A 16,401-nucleotide genomic window follows, 5' to 3' on the forward strand; every position below is an offset into this window, starting at 1 on the left:
CCATCAGGTCCGTCTTCACGGGGCAGCCGGCGACGAGGTGACCCTGCGCGCCGCAGTAAAAGCACCGCCCTTCCTGGGTGCGCAGCATCCGCTCCTCCCGAGAGAGCCGGGCCCTTCCCAGCTGCATGGGCTCCTCCTCCCGTTCGGACGAGGATCGAGGACGTTGCTCAGGGGGTAACCGACTTGTCGCGGCGCGGTGGAGACAATCAGGAATCAGGGGTGACGTCAGACTGGGGCACATGAGGAAGAGCAAGTGACCTGAAACGAGAGGAGAGTTACTTTCCAAAATAAAACAGGAAATGACAAGACAGACATGGAGACAGGACAAAATAACTCTACTTGACAGACCGATGTGACACACTGGCAGTGATATTTAGAAGAATCTACATTTGAATGTTATGGCCAAATAAATAAAATGCTCTGTTACTTTATCTATTGGTTTGCTGTTATATTCTAAATGTTCCAATACACAAGTTCTGTCTTATTTTGGAAAATGTGTAGTGCAAATTAATACAAGGAATATAATATTTGTCATCTACAGATGTAGCTGATTGTCAGTTGTAATAATATGCAGATCGTATACTTATACAATGGTGAAAAGTACACTTTCCATAAGTACAATTTGGATGCACTAGTAGGCTTCATGAGTGGTTTGTCTCAGGCATTATTCCCTGCCAAATAGCAGGAGCATCCAGGTTACAGTACAGGTCATGCTGGTCATGACTCTTCTGCTTCTGGTATGTTTTAAGGTGATAGCATACCAGGTAGACTATCACTACTTTTAAGTAGAGAAATTCAGCACCTGCATAAACAGAGAGAGAAATTCGCTCTCATTCTTGTATCTCATTAGATTCTCTCAGATAATCTAATCGAATATGCAAAATATGGTAATGATTAGAGTTCAGTTTAATATCAACATCACCCTGGACACAGACTGAACAAAGACATCATGAAAAACGGGACTCAATGAACGCTTGGCCAAACCACTGTAGAAAACCCTCATCCAAGGACAGCTCACACAGCTCGGTCTGTGCTATGATTGACGTCAACGTTTAGCGAATAGGAGAAGCAGACACACTTAAGGGCGTTTCCAGGAAGAGAGGGGTTACATTTTCCTGTAATGGCGGAGCAGACAGAGAGCGAGACTATCGGGTTCAGCGACAACAGGTCAGATAATAGCACATTTAGTGATAACACGAATATGAACTCAGTGCACAATTAAGCACATAATGGCATTTTATACGAACTTGGTTAGGGTTATTTCTTGGTCGAGAAGTTGTGATAAACAGTGGTTTAACTTGTGAATGTAGCCATGCTAGCTAACTAGCTTCTAGCTAACTAGCCTGTGTTGCCAAGCGGCTCGTTTCCACTCCGCTCGTGGCACGCGGTAAACACAGATCACACACTGTCAGATGTGTTCCCTCTTCCGCCGGGCATCCTTCCGGCGGGCGTCCTTCCTCACCAGGCCCCGAGTTTGTGTTCATACACAGCTTTCTCTTAAATGTGTGATCTGCTCTCAAATGTTAATGTGGAACTAGCCAGCTAGCTGAGCTATGCTACATTCATTAGTAAGCAGGAGCACACAAATCCGTCCATTCAGTGTTTTGAATGGACTGTTTTTCCGTTAGCCTAGTTACTAATATACGAGATTATCTGTGTTTTATTTAAATTAGGATCCAATTATAAAATATTACTTCGGTCAACAGGATATCGCTCTCAAGAACATGTGGGATAATAAACACCTCAGTGCTACATAACGGACAGCACCTACTACACCGAATGGCCCCGTAGCAAAAACATGCACGTCAAGAACGTTATTTCTGCAACTCATCTGTTGTACATGAATCAATAGTAAAATATGACAAAACCATGTTCCTTATTTATATGGGAAGGTGTCCTCGGAAATAGAGAACTTCTGGAATAGAGTAAATAATATGAATTATGTTTCCCAGCCTTACCTGCAATGATAATTACCTGCAGATAGTATTGACCATGTAAGTGCTCATCAAAGTGCTCATATCAGAGGCCTTTTGTTAATGTGACTTTGTGATCTGCCATTGAACACTGGTTGTAATTTGATATCGTTTTGGTGTGCTAGAATGGTGCAGCAGGTAGTGCGGTTCCGCGGCCCTGCGCCTGCGCCTGCACCTGTACCCGCGCCTGCGCCTGCCCAGACCCCAGTGTTACGAGGCCCACCACCACTGCTAAGGCCACCACCACCTCCTTTTGGGATGATGAGGGGACCCCCGCCGCGACCCCCATTTCCACGTCCTCCCTTTGACCCAAACATGCCGCCCATCCCACCACCAGGAGGCATGCCACCACCCATTGGACCTCCCCATCTACAGGTGACTGTTTCCCATTCTTGTATTCACAGAGGTGTAGGGCAGAATTGTAAACTTAGCCTGCAGTGAGGTTCCACATAGCATTTATACTGATACAGATACTGGGTTAAATAGATTATTTTGAATAATGAGCCATACATTATTGGTAAGCATAATACAATTACACATACTGACCATAATACCATAATATTATAATAATCAGAATCAGCATTTAAATGGAGAGCACATGTGGGGGAGTGAGAGATTGAGGGAGCTCAGAAAGAGGTATGCAACTGCACTGCAAAATGACTGCAGGATTGTCAAACAGCTGTCTGAAATGAATTGGCCAAATTTGGTTCCAATTAGGGCAGGGACTTTAACGCGTTAATTAAGATTAATTAAATACATTTAATAAATGTGAAGAGTAGATAAACAAATATGTGTATTTCAACTGTATATCTACACTACTACTGTCTACTACCATACACACTCTCTCTGTCTGTGTGTGTCTCTCTCTCTCTCTCTCTCTCTCTCTCTCTCTCTCTCTCTCTCTCTCTCTCTGAACGGATAAATAAAAGAAGTGTACAAACTTCTTGGTTACAGAAACATGGTGTATTTATTTAATGAGGTTATGGTCTGGTCTGAACAGGGGGGCAGGGGGGGGGGTCCATTTGTGTGTGTGTGTGGGGGGGGGGGGCACTGGCTACACTTAATGGCAAAAATTGCACTGGTCTGTTGGACTTGGTTGAACAAAAATAAACAATATTTTGTTGCTTAAGCTTATGTATTCAGTCATTATTCAATGGTATACTAAAAATCCATGTGAAAAAAATTACTTCTCACTGTTCTCAGGTCAAATATTTATATGCGATTAAAATGCGATTAATTTAGATTAATTAATTATAAAGCCTCTAATTAATTAGACACATATTTTTTAAACGAGTCCCGGCCCTAGTTCCAATACAACATATTTACTCTGCGTATATTGCAATCAATCAACCAATTCAAAAAAAGATGTGTACTAATAAAAAAAACTAATACAAATGTGTATTTCTTAACTTAATCCTAGGTAAGTGATTCCAGTATGCCTTATGAGTTTTCAGCATATTTTGATGATAATCAGGATAATATCATAAATCAAAATTTTGGCTATCATTTGGATCTATTTGGATAATCATGTCATGCATTTTTCATATTGTTCCATGTCTAGTGCTGCAATCTGGCAGGCAGTCTGCAAAGAAATTGACCATGAAGAAAGCTTTTGTCGTTTCTGAAACATATACACACATTACAATACAAACCATGTACATAGCAAAAAATAAACTTCTTCCTCAAGATATCCAGAATCTGTTTAAAATGAAGGATTCCAGTTATAACCTGAGAAGACCACTATTATTTGAGAAACCAAAGACTCGAACTACTGTAAAAAATCACTGTTAGAGGGGTTAACATCTGGAATAATTGTCCCGAAAATATTAAATTAAGTTGCACTCAAGTCGGCTTTAAAAGACTTTATAAGAACAACATAATTTCTTGTAACAGTATGGAAAATTAAGTTTAATGATTTTGCACTATTTTGGGTTATGCTCTTTATTTTGTTGTGATCAGAAATTTAAGTGTACTAATTAATTTCAAATGTCTGTGATCTGATCCTTCTGTATTAATGCGTATACATTTAGGTGGTAAAAGGGGTAGGGGTATATAAGCTTTGGCTTCAACCTACACCAATTCGGTTATATAAACTTGATATTGATACAGAAATAAATAAATTCGTTCATTCATTCATTCATTCATTCATTCATTCATTCATTCATATAACGGCAGTAATAGCTAGGACAAGACACAAAACAGAATATAACTAGAAGCCTTTTATAATCCATTTGACTTCTTCTTAATTGATTCTTAGATCCTGTGTGATTCTCTATTGAATGATTCCTCCTTATTCAAATCCAGAGTTTCAAGGGCAGGCTGCTGCCTAAATAGGCGACTGCTTACCTAACTGGCCACCTGGGAAGACTCTTATTGGGCAATTTATATTCCTACCCCTATCCTAAAAGACTGAAAATGCAATGCTGGGTGTCTATCTTTTGCTGCAGAGACCTCCGTTCCTTCCCCCTCCCATGGGGAACCTGCCCCCTCCTCCAGGAATGCTGTTCCCTCCTGGAATGCCTCCCGTTCCTGCATCTGGAGCCCCAGCACTCAACCCTGCAGAGGAGCTCTGGGTAGAGAACAAGACGCCAGAGGGAAAGGTAAGCTAGAAGTTATATTTAAGAACATCAAAGGGCCCCTATTCTGGTTAACACAGAAAGGTACATAGAATTAATTATTGATTTTTACAGTCTTTAAGTTTTTCCCAAAGTATATTAAAATAATATCAAAACAAAAATATCCTTAAGAAAGATACAGCATCAGTATTTATGGGGGTTGTCGATGTAATGTCATTTTTCATCTAAGAGTGAAATATTTTGCTTAGACTTTGACTTAGATACACGGCTTTGCAGGAGGTATTCTTTGAAACTAGAAATGCACTTGCTTATAAGAGCCACTGACTTACTAAAAAATATTATTATTAATTGGAGAGCTGTTGTATCATACACTCACAGAGAACCTAATTAAGGAAAATTCCATGGTAAATCATCTTATTATGTTTAACATTGGAGTAAAATAAATAAATCAGGAGAAATCTTGCTTACTAAAGCCATATTTATACTCCCAAAATGTACACGGACTGCTGCCATTATCAAGGAAGCATAGTAGTTGAACTACCTATAGCGTTGGAGGTGGCACCCCTTTTATTTGTATAAAAGTTGTGTGTCCATGTGGTGCATAAAGAAAAAAAGTTTGACTTCAGAATGTAACATTACCCGGATCTTCTGGTGATCTTCTGCTTCCATGGAGCCCATAGAGCAAACACACTAGCATCTCCTTTAACCCCGCCTCCCAGCCCTTGGTCCAGCCTCATTTCTTGGGCTCACTCACATAAACAGAGGAAGGAAAATAACATTCGATTATTTGTGCATTTTAGACCAAATTATTTAAATAAGGCCTTGCTGGAAGGATTGTTGTGTGTTTTTTCCAAGTTACAAGTGTTATCTTGTCTATTATCCCATCCACAGGCATATTACTACAATGCCAGGACCAGAGAGTCATCGTGGAGTAAACCGGATGGTGTAAAGATCATCCAGCAGTCTGAACTCAACCCTCTTCTTGGGTCTGGGGGGGCGGGTCCAAATGTGGGGGTCACTTCAGCTAGCAGCTCAAACAACACTTCAGCCATCACAACAGCCACAGCCTCCCTTTCTCAGGCCCCGTCCACAACCCCCTCCCGCACACTCGCCTCCAGTCCAAATTCCAACATCCCCTCACCTTCTGTGACCATTGCCGGTAAGGACACAGTTTCATATCAACCATACACTCATGCATACACAGACGCACATACAGCAAACATAAAAATCCTCTTTTTTATCTTTTTGTTCCCAAAAGCCCCTGTTGTAGCAGATATATCCCCTGTTGCCACAGTGTCTTCAACTGTTGCTGTGTCTCCAGTCACTGTGGTAACTGTTTCCACGATGCCGTCACCTGTTACGGCGGTGCAGACCATGCCACTGCTGCCTGCAGCCCTGCCTCACAGTGTGGTCCAGACCACCGCAGCCATGCCTGCCTTTCCCCCTGTCATGGTGCCTCCTTTCCGGGTGCCCTTGCCGGGCATGCACATCCCTCTACCAGGTAAGAACCGCAAACTAAGAGCAAGAAACTAACAGACCAAAATATGCAGTTGCTATTACTATGCTGCAAATGGGAACTACTGTATAAATATATTGGAGTCCTGTAAAAAATAGTGCTAGAAAAAAGAGCAAACCAGAATCAGAGTGAAATCTTTTCTCTCTGGCCAATCATATTAGTGCTGGGCGGTATGACCAAAAATCTATATCACGGTATTTTCCAAAATTACATCAGTTTCACGGTATTTGACGGTATTTTTTTTTTTTTCAAGCACGACTGGGTGTTAACTTCGTTTCTAATAATTTAGAGAATAATTACTGCAGTAAATTGGCTTGGAATGACATTTTACTGTCATGAGGAGTGAATATTGTAGAAAAACATTAATGGTCACACTAGTATTAATGATGTGAAGGAATCAATGCATGACTTTTGCAGTCAAAATACAGAACCCTTTATTGTGTTTTGCAACTTGAAAAAACATCTTTTGTAAACCAACTGGCTACACAATGTAAACAATACGTCTCCTGTAACTGCAAAATGAAGACTTCTTTATCCACTGAACATAAATTAAGGCAACATCCATAAATAATATTGAAACAAATAAATAGAAAAAATAAATAGTTCCACCGTTTGCTTTTCTTGTTGTAGGCAGTCCCCCTAGCAAACGCGTCTTTGAGTGACATTTGACTCGTCTTTTCTCCTGCAGTGCCAACTGCGGCTACAACTTTAGCCCGAAAGCATTTGCAGAATATTGTTGTTTGTTCGACGTCGGATTTTTTAAAGCCGAAGAATTTCCAAACAGACACGGCTCCTCTTTTCGGCACAAGTTCTTCTGTTTCATTGCTTCAAGTTCAGAAGTTTCAGAACTTTTGCCGTGTTTATCCATTTTTTCACTGCTCAATGACGTCCGTACGCTCAACACAGGCTGTGCTCTCACATGCTGCTTGTTTGGTGCAGCTGCTAAACAGCCCCCTCTCAAACAATGTCCGGCGGCGCGACGTTCCGCCGCTCTGCGTTCCCAACGTTCCTACGCTACACACTCACCGGTATTTGGGTATATGAAGAATTCATATCATTAAAAAAAACCCACCGGTATTCGGTATGAACCGGTATACCGGCCAGCACTAAATCATATCCCTTGTTACGCTTTCAATCATGTCAGATCATTCATTTAAGTTGGGCTTTTTCATGGTTTTAAACCAGGCCATTTGGCATTTGAATTAAGTAGCTCGTTAAAAATATGGCAGACCAAATTTCGTAGGCCACCCCCTTTTATTTCAATGTGCCAGATACATATTTAATCAATTCCTAGTCCTATCGCCTGCTGCAATGTAAATATAAGTAGCAGATTAGGTATATATAGGTTTATTGAAGGACTCAAATCAGAGACAAAAAACTTGATCAGGACACCCCTAATGGAGAGCATAATGTTGCTGATGTGATGTGGCATTTTTCGTCTGAGTGAAATATTTTGCGGAGACTTTAGACTTTGACTTAGATATATGACTGAAGATATATGACTGATTGCATTTACAGCTTTGCGTGAGGTATTCTTGAAAATTAGAAAAGCACATTGCTTATAAGACCCATTTACTAAAAAATATTATTATTCATTGGAGAGCTGTTGTATCATAGGGCTAACCCTATCCCATAACCAGTAAAGATTGCTCTGATGCTTACGGCTACTTCACTTATTTTTGTACCAACTGATATTCATTTTACAGTCTCTTTGAATAATATGATTGATTTCAACAAAAATGTGGGTAGCCAGTGGTGTCAAACTCCAGGAGTTATTGGAGGGTAGGATTATAGGAACATTCATGTTCATGAAAAAGTCCTGGTCATTGAACTATTTAGTCAATCAGCACAGATTTTTCAGGCAACATTTTGTTTAAGGGTCCCACAACAAGAAGTCTTAAGTGCAGTGGCTTGGCTTGAATTTAAATTTAGGCTAATGTAAATGCCCCTCTGCTATGTCTCTTTGATTTTTGATTTTTTTTAAAAAAATTCTGTCTCTCATTTTGACATAATTCAATAGAAAAAGCTATTCTGGTTAATTCTGTCTGTTTATTGTCCTTGTGGATGAAGTGACTAGCATAAAATTCAGAATTAAAATCAGCGTGGGCTAGTTTTAGATTAGGGTTGATTGTTATTCCACTGACAAATATCAGACTGAGAGGTTCTTGATTGACTTTGAGATTTGTGGTGTTCCAACATTATGCATTAGTATTATGCACAGTAACGCATAATCCACACACAAACTCTTACACACCACGGTAGCTGTCCAGTGTCCTGCTGTGTTCAACCAGATGCTTGCTTGTCCGTTGTTCTTGCAGGTGTAGCAATGATGCAGATAGTAGGTGCACCCTGTGTAAAGGCAGGCCCCGGCCCCAACGGTAAACACCCAGCCGCTCGCATCTCAGATCTACAGTAGATGGCATGGTAGTGAATGGTGTCTACATGAGTAATATGGTATATATGGGAACCCTTCAAACAGTGGCATGGTGGTGAATGCTGTGAACATGATCCATCTGGTGTAAAATCGAAATGTTTTCCATTCCAACAGCCAGAAGCAGAACACACATCATGTTTTCCATTCCAACAGCCAGAAGCAGAACACACATCTTTTGTGATTGTTAATAAGGCTTGTTAAACTCACATGGGATTATTGTTGCAGACTATCTTGCAGATATGCAGATATGCAGACTTTACATCACTATATATTTGTAAAGACATTTTAGTTTCCAGTGTCCCCTTGTTTAAAACAAGCCAGAAACAAACATATTCTGTGATGCAAACATTGGAGTATTCAGCACTCACTTCATGATGATTTTTCCTTTGATGAATGAGAGGACACTTGGCATTTCGGCCAATGTGTTCATCCCCTTTTGCTCTCCATAGTTCCGTTTACCTTTATTCAACCAAAGCCTGCTCGAACATGATTAGTCAATACTTCTTGGTGGCACAAGCGGTTAGTGCCTATAACACTGGCTGGCTGCTTTTGCGTAGTAGAGATGCAGTAGGAAGACGGTTAGGGTTACATGTTTGTGTGTTGTCTTCTTTTGTGGCATGGTTGTGTGCGTGTGTGTGCGTGCGCGCATTTGTGTGTGTGTGTGGGTGCTCTGTCTTTTGTGTATGTGGCCTGTGTTTGTCAATCAGTTATGTCTCTTGAATACATCTTTAGACTCTTCCACAAAATGATATTTTTTTTATCGACTTAATCATTTAATAATCTATTCCTCCAGATGAAGAGGCAAATGCTTAGAGGGGCTGCACTTTTTAAGTTGTAGGGAATCAGTTTCTCACTCACCTGGGTAATGGCATTTTCACAAATTGATGTATACACAAATGCCTTTTCTAGAGTATTGTCCACTGCAAATAATATTAGTGGCTCAGACAGAAAGATGAGTCTCAGCGAGTCATGGTCTGTCTCTTTACTCTCTGACTAATTACAGGCATGCTTCCTGGCATGGGCCCACCTTTAGTTTCCATGATGCACCCACAGCTGGCTCTCTCGGCAGCCCCTGCCTCCATGGCCGGATCATTGCAGCTCCCTGAGTGGTCAGAGTACAAAACAGCTGATGGGAAAACATATTACTACAACAACCGAACACTGGAGTCCACCTGGGAGAAGCCACTGGCCTTGGTGGAGAAAGGTAGGTACTGCTTACTGGTGCACACAAACAGATAGGCACCAGTCAGACGATCCGCTAGGCTTGTAGTGGAACAAATGGATTTTGTGGATGATGGCTGTTAGGCTTGAGCTGGTTCCAGTGTTGCCAATCTCAAAAGCTTTACCCAATTTGATTTTCTGCTCTGTCATTTGTTAGACAGGCCGTACAGCCAAACTCAAAAACCCTGATCCCACAGTACTTGTCCTAAGATTTACCAGCCTCACTTGCAGCAGGTATTCGGGGGATTAGCTCAGGAGGTAGAGCGGGTTGGCTGGCAACCGCAAGATTGCCGGTTCGTTCCCCGGCTCCTCCTAGCTGAGTGCCTGGTGTCCCTGAGCAAGACTACTCACCCTAATTGCTCCTGACGAGCTGGTTGTCGCCCTGTGTGGTTGACTCCACCGTCGGTGTGTGAATGCGTGTATGAATGGGTGAATGTCAGTCATTACTGTAAAGCACTTTGGATAAAAGCACTATATAAATGAGGACCATTTAGATTAGGGTTGATTGTTATTCCGCTGACAAATATCAGTATCCTGAACATGAAACCGTGGAAGATTTGATAACAAGCTGCACTTGTTGCGCTACACTATACCACGTTTAGTTAATTCACAGTTTACATATGTGTGCTTTTTTCTCCTCACTGTCTTAAGAAAAAGAAGCAGAAAGGATCAGGGAGCGTCTGGCCCAGGAGGAAGCTGAGGCGATGGAGATGGAGGACGAGGAGAACAAAACAGAAAATGCTAATGAGAAGGAGGTAAGGCTCTACTCCGAGCTCCCCCCTGGATGCCTGAGCTCCTCACACTATCAATAAATAGATGCAATTCTGACTCCCTGAGTTGTGCCTTGAAATGAAAATCACAAACATGATCGGTGACAACAGACAATCCTAATGGAGGCCAACACCCACAAAATAATATAGATATGATATTGTTTATTGGTGTAACTTTATGGTAATGAGGATAACAGATTTGTCTCTTTCTTTTTAAAGGAGCCTAAAGAAGAAGAGATGACAGAGGAGGAAAAAGCAGCTCAGAAAGCAAGACCAATAGCCACCAACCCCATCCCTGGCACGCCATGGTACAACACCACAATACAGCGTACACCATCACAAATCAGCCTACACCATCACTCCACTCCACTTTATTGCAATAAACCTAATGCCATTTTGAAAATATCAGGTGTGTGGTATGGACGGGTGATGATCGTGTGTTCTTCTACAACCCCACAACACGACTGTCCATGTGGGACCGGCCCGAGGAGCTGGTTGGTCGATCCGATGTTGACAAGCACATCCAGGAGCCGCCACACAAGAGAGGCCTGGATGATGGAAAGAAGACAGGTGTGGACAAACGCACGCTCACATGCAGTCAGTGCTAATGACATTCAGCGCAATACCTTTGATGTGAATGTGAAATATGTGGTGACTGCTTCATTAGTCGCCTTAATAATAAATCATTTTAAGCAACTACATGTTCTAAGACACAAAACCAGTAGCCGGAGAAACACAGGTCCATCGGTGGGTTTTATATTGAGCAAGAAAGAGCTGCTATTAATCTTAAATGTTGTGTGCTGCAGTATGTGTAGTATTTATTTCCTGTTGCTGTGTTCATTCATAGGCGTCAGTAAGGAGGAGCCAGAAATAGCCATCGCTACTGAAGAGAATCAGGATGAGGAACCAACCAAAGCTAAAAAGAGAAAGTAAGTCATATGTATCTCCCTTTACTTATCTGACCTGCAGCCCCTTGCTGCATGTTGTCCTCCCTCTTCCCCTTTCCTGTCTTTCTTCAGCTATATCTATAAAAACCCAAACAATAATCTTAAAAAATGAAAAATTATGTTTAAGGATTCACCATATCTCCCTAAAATGATATTGTCACTCTTCCTTCACCCTTTTCTTGTAATTTCCTTTTTTCTTCCTCGTGTCTCCACCTCTCTTGACCTTTGCGGTTTCACCCTCACAGGAAGGAGGAGGTGAAGGAGGCGGACTCTGAGAAGGAAGCAGCAATGGAGGCAGAGCTCAGAGCTGCCAGAGAACGAGCTATAGTGCCGCTCGAGGCCCGGATGACACAGTTCAGAGAAATGTTGCTGGAGAGAGGGGTAACACAAAATTCTGAAATTTTACGTTTTTTTCTCAATTTTCCTATGTTAGGAGTTATGTGAATTTTTTTTCTTTCTTCCCTGGACATCGTCTAATCTTCTAATATATACAAGTTTATAATGGACTGTCTTTCTAATGCCAGCCTTGTCCTTCTTGCGTGTAGGTGTCTGCATTCTCGACATGGGACAAAGAGCTTCATAAGATTGTATTTGACCCACGTTACCTTCTGCTCAACCCAAAAGAGAGGAAACAGGTTCGGTTTCCTATTCTCATGTGTTTTTTCTGTCCCCTCACTCATTCTCAAAGTATTGTGTCATGTATTTGGCTTTTTCTTTTTTAAATCCTTCATTCATAGTTTTGTGATTGTGTCCACTTCAGGTGTTTGATCAGTATGTGAAGACACGAGCGGAGGAGGAGAGAAAGGAGAAGAAGAACAAGTTGATGCAGGCCAAAGACGAGTTCAGGAGGATGATGGAGGAGGCAAAGTTCACACCAAGGTAAAGAAACAGGTCCATTTTTGTAGTAGCCATTTTGAGCATGAGTGAAGCTGATATATGATTTAATTGAAGTTATTTCTCAATTTGGGAATTTACTCGCTATATTAAATATCTTAATATATTATCAATATTTAACATAAGGTATTGTTGTGGTGATGTGATCATTTCATGAGTTGTTTGTGACTGAGTTTTTTTCTTTTTGAACTATCTTTACAGAACAACGTTTAGTGAATTTGCTGTAAAGCACGGTCGAGACCCGCGATTTAAGACCATAGAGAAGATGAAGGACAGGGAGGCCATCTTCATGGAATTCATCACCGCTATAAGGAAGAGAGAGAAAGAGGACTCCAAGTCCAGAGGGGAGAAGGTATCGGCCGTACATTCAATGACATCAATGTATGGTTTCACTCTAGAACATGACTAACTATGGTGTTTTTCTAGGTGAATGAGATTAATTGACCAGCAGTCAAGACCCTGCAGGGGGTCCTGCTCTACTGCTGACCGTGTGTGTGTGTGTGTGTGTGTGTGTGTGTGTGTGTGTGTGTGTGTGTGTGTGTGTGTGTGTGTGTGTGTGTGTGTGTGTGTGTGTGTGTGTGTGTGTGTGTGTGTGTGTGTGTGTGTGTGTGTGTGTGTTCCCAGGTGAAGCAAGACTTCTTTGATCTCTTAAGTGAGCAGCACATAGAGGGAGGCCAGCGGTGGAGCAAAGTGAAAGAGAGGCTCGAGACTGACCCACGATACAAGGCTGTGGAGAGTTCGGCATTTCGAGAAGAACTTTTCAAACAGTTCATGGAAAAACAAGCCAAGGTATGAACAGTATGTATGTACTAGTGAGCTCTGATGTGTGTGAGAGCAGCTGTGAACAAATTGTTCAATGTTGAAGTTAACATTGCTTTTTACTTTTGAACATGTGTTGGTATAGATTGATTACTAATTGGCCAATAACTTCTAAGTATCTGGATTGCGAGCAAACGTTTATATAAAAATATATAAATGTGGTCAAGACCGACTAACATTTTTTCTTCTGGAAATTACATTTGCAAAGTGTATTATGTTCAAAGACTAGACGATGACAATCAGGTATTGTTTTTGAATGGAAAAATTGTCTCCAATATTGCATGATGGGTGGTATGTAGCCTTATTGCTCAATGGTTAAAGTTGCTTCAAGTCCATTCATAGTGTGTGCCTGTTTGAGTCGGTCAGCCCGAAAAATGTTCATGAAACCCAGTTCAAGTTACAGGAGTTTCTGACGCACGTAACTGGTTTTATTGCCATGGAGGCAATATTAAATATATATAATTAAAGTAAAACTTAGTCAGAGCGTGTGAAGATGTCGACTACAGAAATGGACTGAATTAATTTTTGTTCCCAGGGAGAATACAGTAGATTTCTTCTCTGTGAGGCTCATCGGTCTGTAATGGAGTATATTATACGAGTACTCCAGCTGTGAAAAAACATGAGAATTAACATCCCTAATTTAAGTATGTCATGTATGTGTTATTGACTAGTACTGGAGAGTTTACGGCTCTATTTTCAAGCCTAGTCCTCATTTTTGACAAACCACGATAAACAAAATTGACACAGTCTACGTTTGTCATCCTCAACAGAACGTGGACCTTGACAAGGAGCGAGAGCTGGAGCGGCAGGCTCGTATAGAGGCCAGTCTCAGAGAGAGGGAACGGGAGGTGCAGAAGGCCCGATCAGAACAGACCAAAGAGATCGACCGAGAGCGAGAGCAGCACAAAAGGGAGGAGGCCATCCAACATTTCAAAGCGCTCATGTCTGATATGGTGAGACGATCTGCATTTTTTTTTATTTCCCCATGAAACTTGCATAGAAATGTCATTAAATCATAATCTTTTTGGATTATCACAATTACTTATCAAGATTTGATAAGAAACCGATTGGATAAAGGGATAATCATTCATCTAAACATTTGAGAGATGCAAGTATGTTATGTTAATATGCACAAGACAAGTTTTGTTTCACTCATTCCTCAGGTCCGCTCTTCAGATGCAACATGGTCAGACACTCGTCGTAACCTGCGGAAGGACCATCGCTGGGAGTCTGCGTCACTGCTAGAGAGAGAGGAGAAGGAGAAGCTGTTTAATGAACATGTAGAAGCACTGGCTAAAAAGAAGAAAGAACATTTTAGGCAGCTCCTTGATGAGACCAGCATGGTGAGAAGTAAAAAGGTGCAAAAAGCAGGAAAAGTTCTTATTTTTCTACTATACTATTCATTTTGTCTCCGTTTACTATTTGCTTGTGTGCACACATATATTGAGCCTGGCTAAAAGGTTCATAATACGCTTATGTCAATTTGTGTGCTTTATTCATTATTTTTGATTGACTTGATCCCTGATTCATTTTATGAGGTTATTGACAGATTGTTCTGTGTGTATTGTAGATCACTCTGACAACCACCTGGAAGGAGGTGAAGAAGGTTATCAAGGAGGACCCTCGCTGTATTAAGTTCTCCTCCAGTGACAGAGTGAGACTTATTTTTCTTGTTTAATTATGAAAATTTGTATTACTGTCATTTCCTCAACCTGAACCTCAAGTAAAAAAATAAGGCACTCTTCCTCTTTTAGTAAGATAAGACCAACAAAAGAATCCAGATAGAACAAAACTAGGAACACATCAGCCCAACATCAGCTGGCTTCTTTCATAAAATCCAAACCCCAGTTCTGAATTGAATCTATCCATCTTAAGGGTGTTATGGTTTGAGTTAATTAGACTGTATGCATTTTCTGATGTGTTAATCTGTTTATTTGCAGAAGAGACAGCGGGAGTTTGAAGATTACATTAAAGACAAGTACATCACAGCCAAAGCTGACTTCAGAACCCTCCTGAAGGAGACAAAGTTCATCACATACAGGTGGGTACTCGTTCTTTCACACACTAGATAAGCGAAACAAGTCACTAATATCAATTAAGAAGATTACAAATTGTTTTGTTGCACATGTTATCAATATGCATTGCTGTTAAAAAGTTTGGAATCAATGTGTCCCTTCTTCCTGTCTCAAATCCTCTCTTCCCTCAGGTCGAGAAAGCTGATCCAGGACTCGGAGCAGCATCTGAAGGATGTGGAGAAGATCCTTCAGAACGACAAGCGGTACCTCGTTCTGGAGTGTGTACCCGAGGAGCGCAGGAAGCTCATCATGTTCTACATTGAAGACCTAGACCGGCGTGGCCCACCACCTCCCCCCACTGCTTCTGAGCCCACCCGACGCTCTACCAAGTGACCAATTATATCATCTTCTTGGCCAGTGCCCTAATCCTCCTTGCCCTCCTTTTGGCCAGAGCATGATTTCCTTCTAACTCCCCACGGAACCCCATCTTTCAGGCCCAAGACTGACCCCACAGTGTTATTGCTGGGGTTCATGTTGCTTAGAGATGTACCGTAGAGATTAACGGTTAAGGTCTCTGTGAAATGTCACCTCTTCACCCTGAAATAGCCCTGCGTTTAAGGCAACAGCAGGGAACAGAGGTTACCTGATCTCAAGGGGGCCGTTGAACCCTCACCTCTGACTGACCACATTAGAGGGTGAGGGATAGTGACAAGGCTGCCGCCTAAGCAGCCATAGTGGTGTAAGATAGCTGATGTAAATGAAGATGAGTGAGTGTGAGAATGTGTCCGTGTGTGATGTGTGCATGAGTGTATGTGTGTGCATGTGTCTGAGGCGTCCTTAAGCCTTACTGCTCCACTTTGCCAGTCAATGTTTCAGCGGCTCAGTGTGAATGTTAGTTTCTGCTCAGTGGTTTACTCCAAGTTTGCAGCAGTTTCTCTGTTGAATTAAATAAAGGCAACTTCCGCTGTTTTTCATCTTGTCATCCTGTGGATTTTGTTTTCCAAACAAACACCTCACACATGTAAATAACGTATGCATCGCTTATGTAAATATTACTGAAGAAAGCCCAGATATATATGGAGAAAATAACCATCAAACATTGAGGTTGACTTGATTTAAATTAGTCAATGTGTCTACTTGTTTCAATGCTACTTTTTAAACTGCTCAGGTTCTGGAAATCCCATTAATTCACATCATTGCCCCTTGGCAGACAATGGGAGAATGGATGGATTCCCT

At 41.5% G+C, this 16,401-nt stretch overlaps 1 protein-coding gene across 4 annotated transcripts; it reads left to right on the forward strand.

Moving 5' to 3' along the window:
* Positions 1-1,090: 1,090 nt before the first annotated feature.
* tcerg1b (transcription elongation regulator 1b (CA150)) lies at positions 1,091-16,139 on the forward strand. Of its 4 annotated transcripts, none has more exons than XM_084028117.1 (21): positions 1,091-1,167; positions 2,099-2,348; positions 4,421-4,573; positions 5,441-5,708; positions 5,808-6,050; positions 8,384-8,443; positions 9,503-9,703; positions 10,372-10,475; positions 10,710-10,798; positions 10,900-11,060; positions 11,338-11,419; positions 11,683-11,818; positions 11,983-12,072; positions 12,198-12,316; positions 12,533-12,683; positions 12,956-13,120; positions 13,921-14,103; positions 14,314-14,493; positions 14,721-14,804; positions 15,091-15,191; positions 15,357-16,139. In XM_084028117.1, the coding sequence occupies exons 1-21, from the start codon at positions 1,121-1,123 to the stop codon at positions 15,556-15,558; spliced, it is 3,069 nt and encodes a 1,022-aa protein (XP_083884243.1). In that variant the 5' UTR covers positions 1,091-1,120; the 3' UTR covers positions 15,559-16,139. The 4 variants fall into 4 exon arrangements, with proteins under 4 accessions (XP_083884243.1, XP_083884240.1, XP_083884241.1 ...); XM_084028114.1 differs by having other exon boundaries at positions 1,093-1,167; positions 14,314-14,508; XM_084028115.1 differs by lacking the exon at positions 8,384-8,443 and having other exon boundaries at positions 1,093-1,167; positions 14,314-14,508.
* Positions 16,140-16,401: the final 262 nt, after the last annotated feature.

The sequence above is a fragment of the Eutrigla gurnardus genome, assembly GCF_963514095.1.
Source record: "Eutrigla gurnardus genome assembly, chromosome: 15".
Taxonomy (NCBI): domain Eukaryota; kingdom Metazoa; phylum Chordata; class Actinopteri; order Perciformes; family Triglidae; genus Eutrigla; species Eutrigla gurnardus.

Bases quoted from the DNA above. Each gene is read 5' to 3' on its own strand.
- tcerg1b (XM_084028114.1), top strand. From the start codon at position 1,121: ATGGCGGAGCAGACAGAGAGCGAGACTATCGGGTTCAGCGACAACAG. The intron at 2,349-4,420 runs GTGACTGTTTCC...CTTTTGCTGCAG, and splicing joins TTGGACCTCCCCATCTACAG to AGACCTCCGTTCCTTCCCCC. The intron at 15,192-15,356 runs GTGGGTACTCGT...CTCTTCCCTCAG, and splicing joins ACAAAGTTCATCACATACAG to GTCGAGAAAGCTGATCCAGG.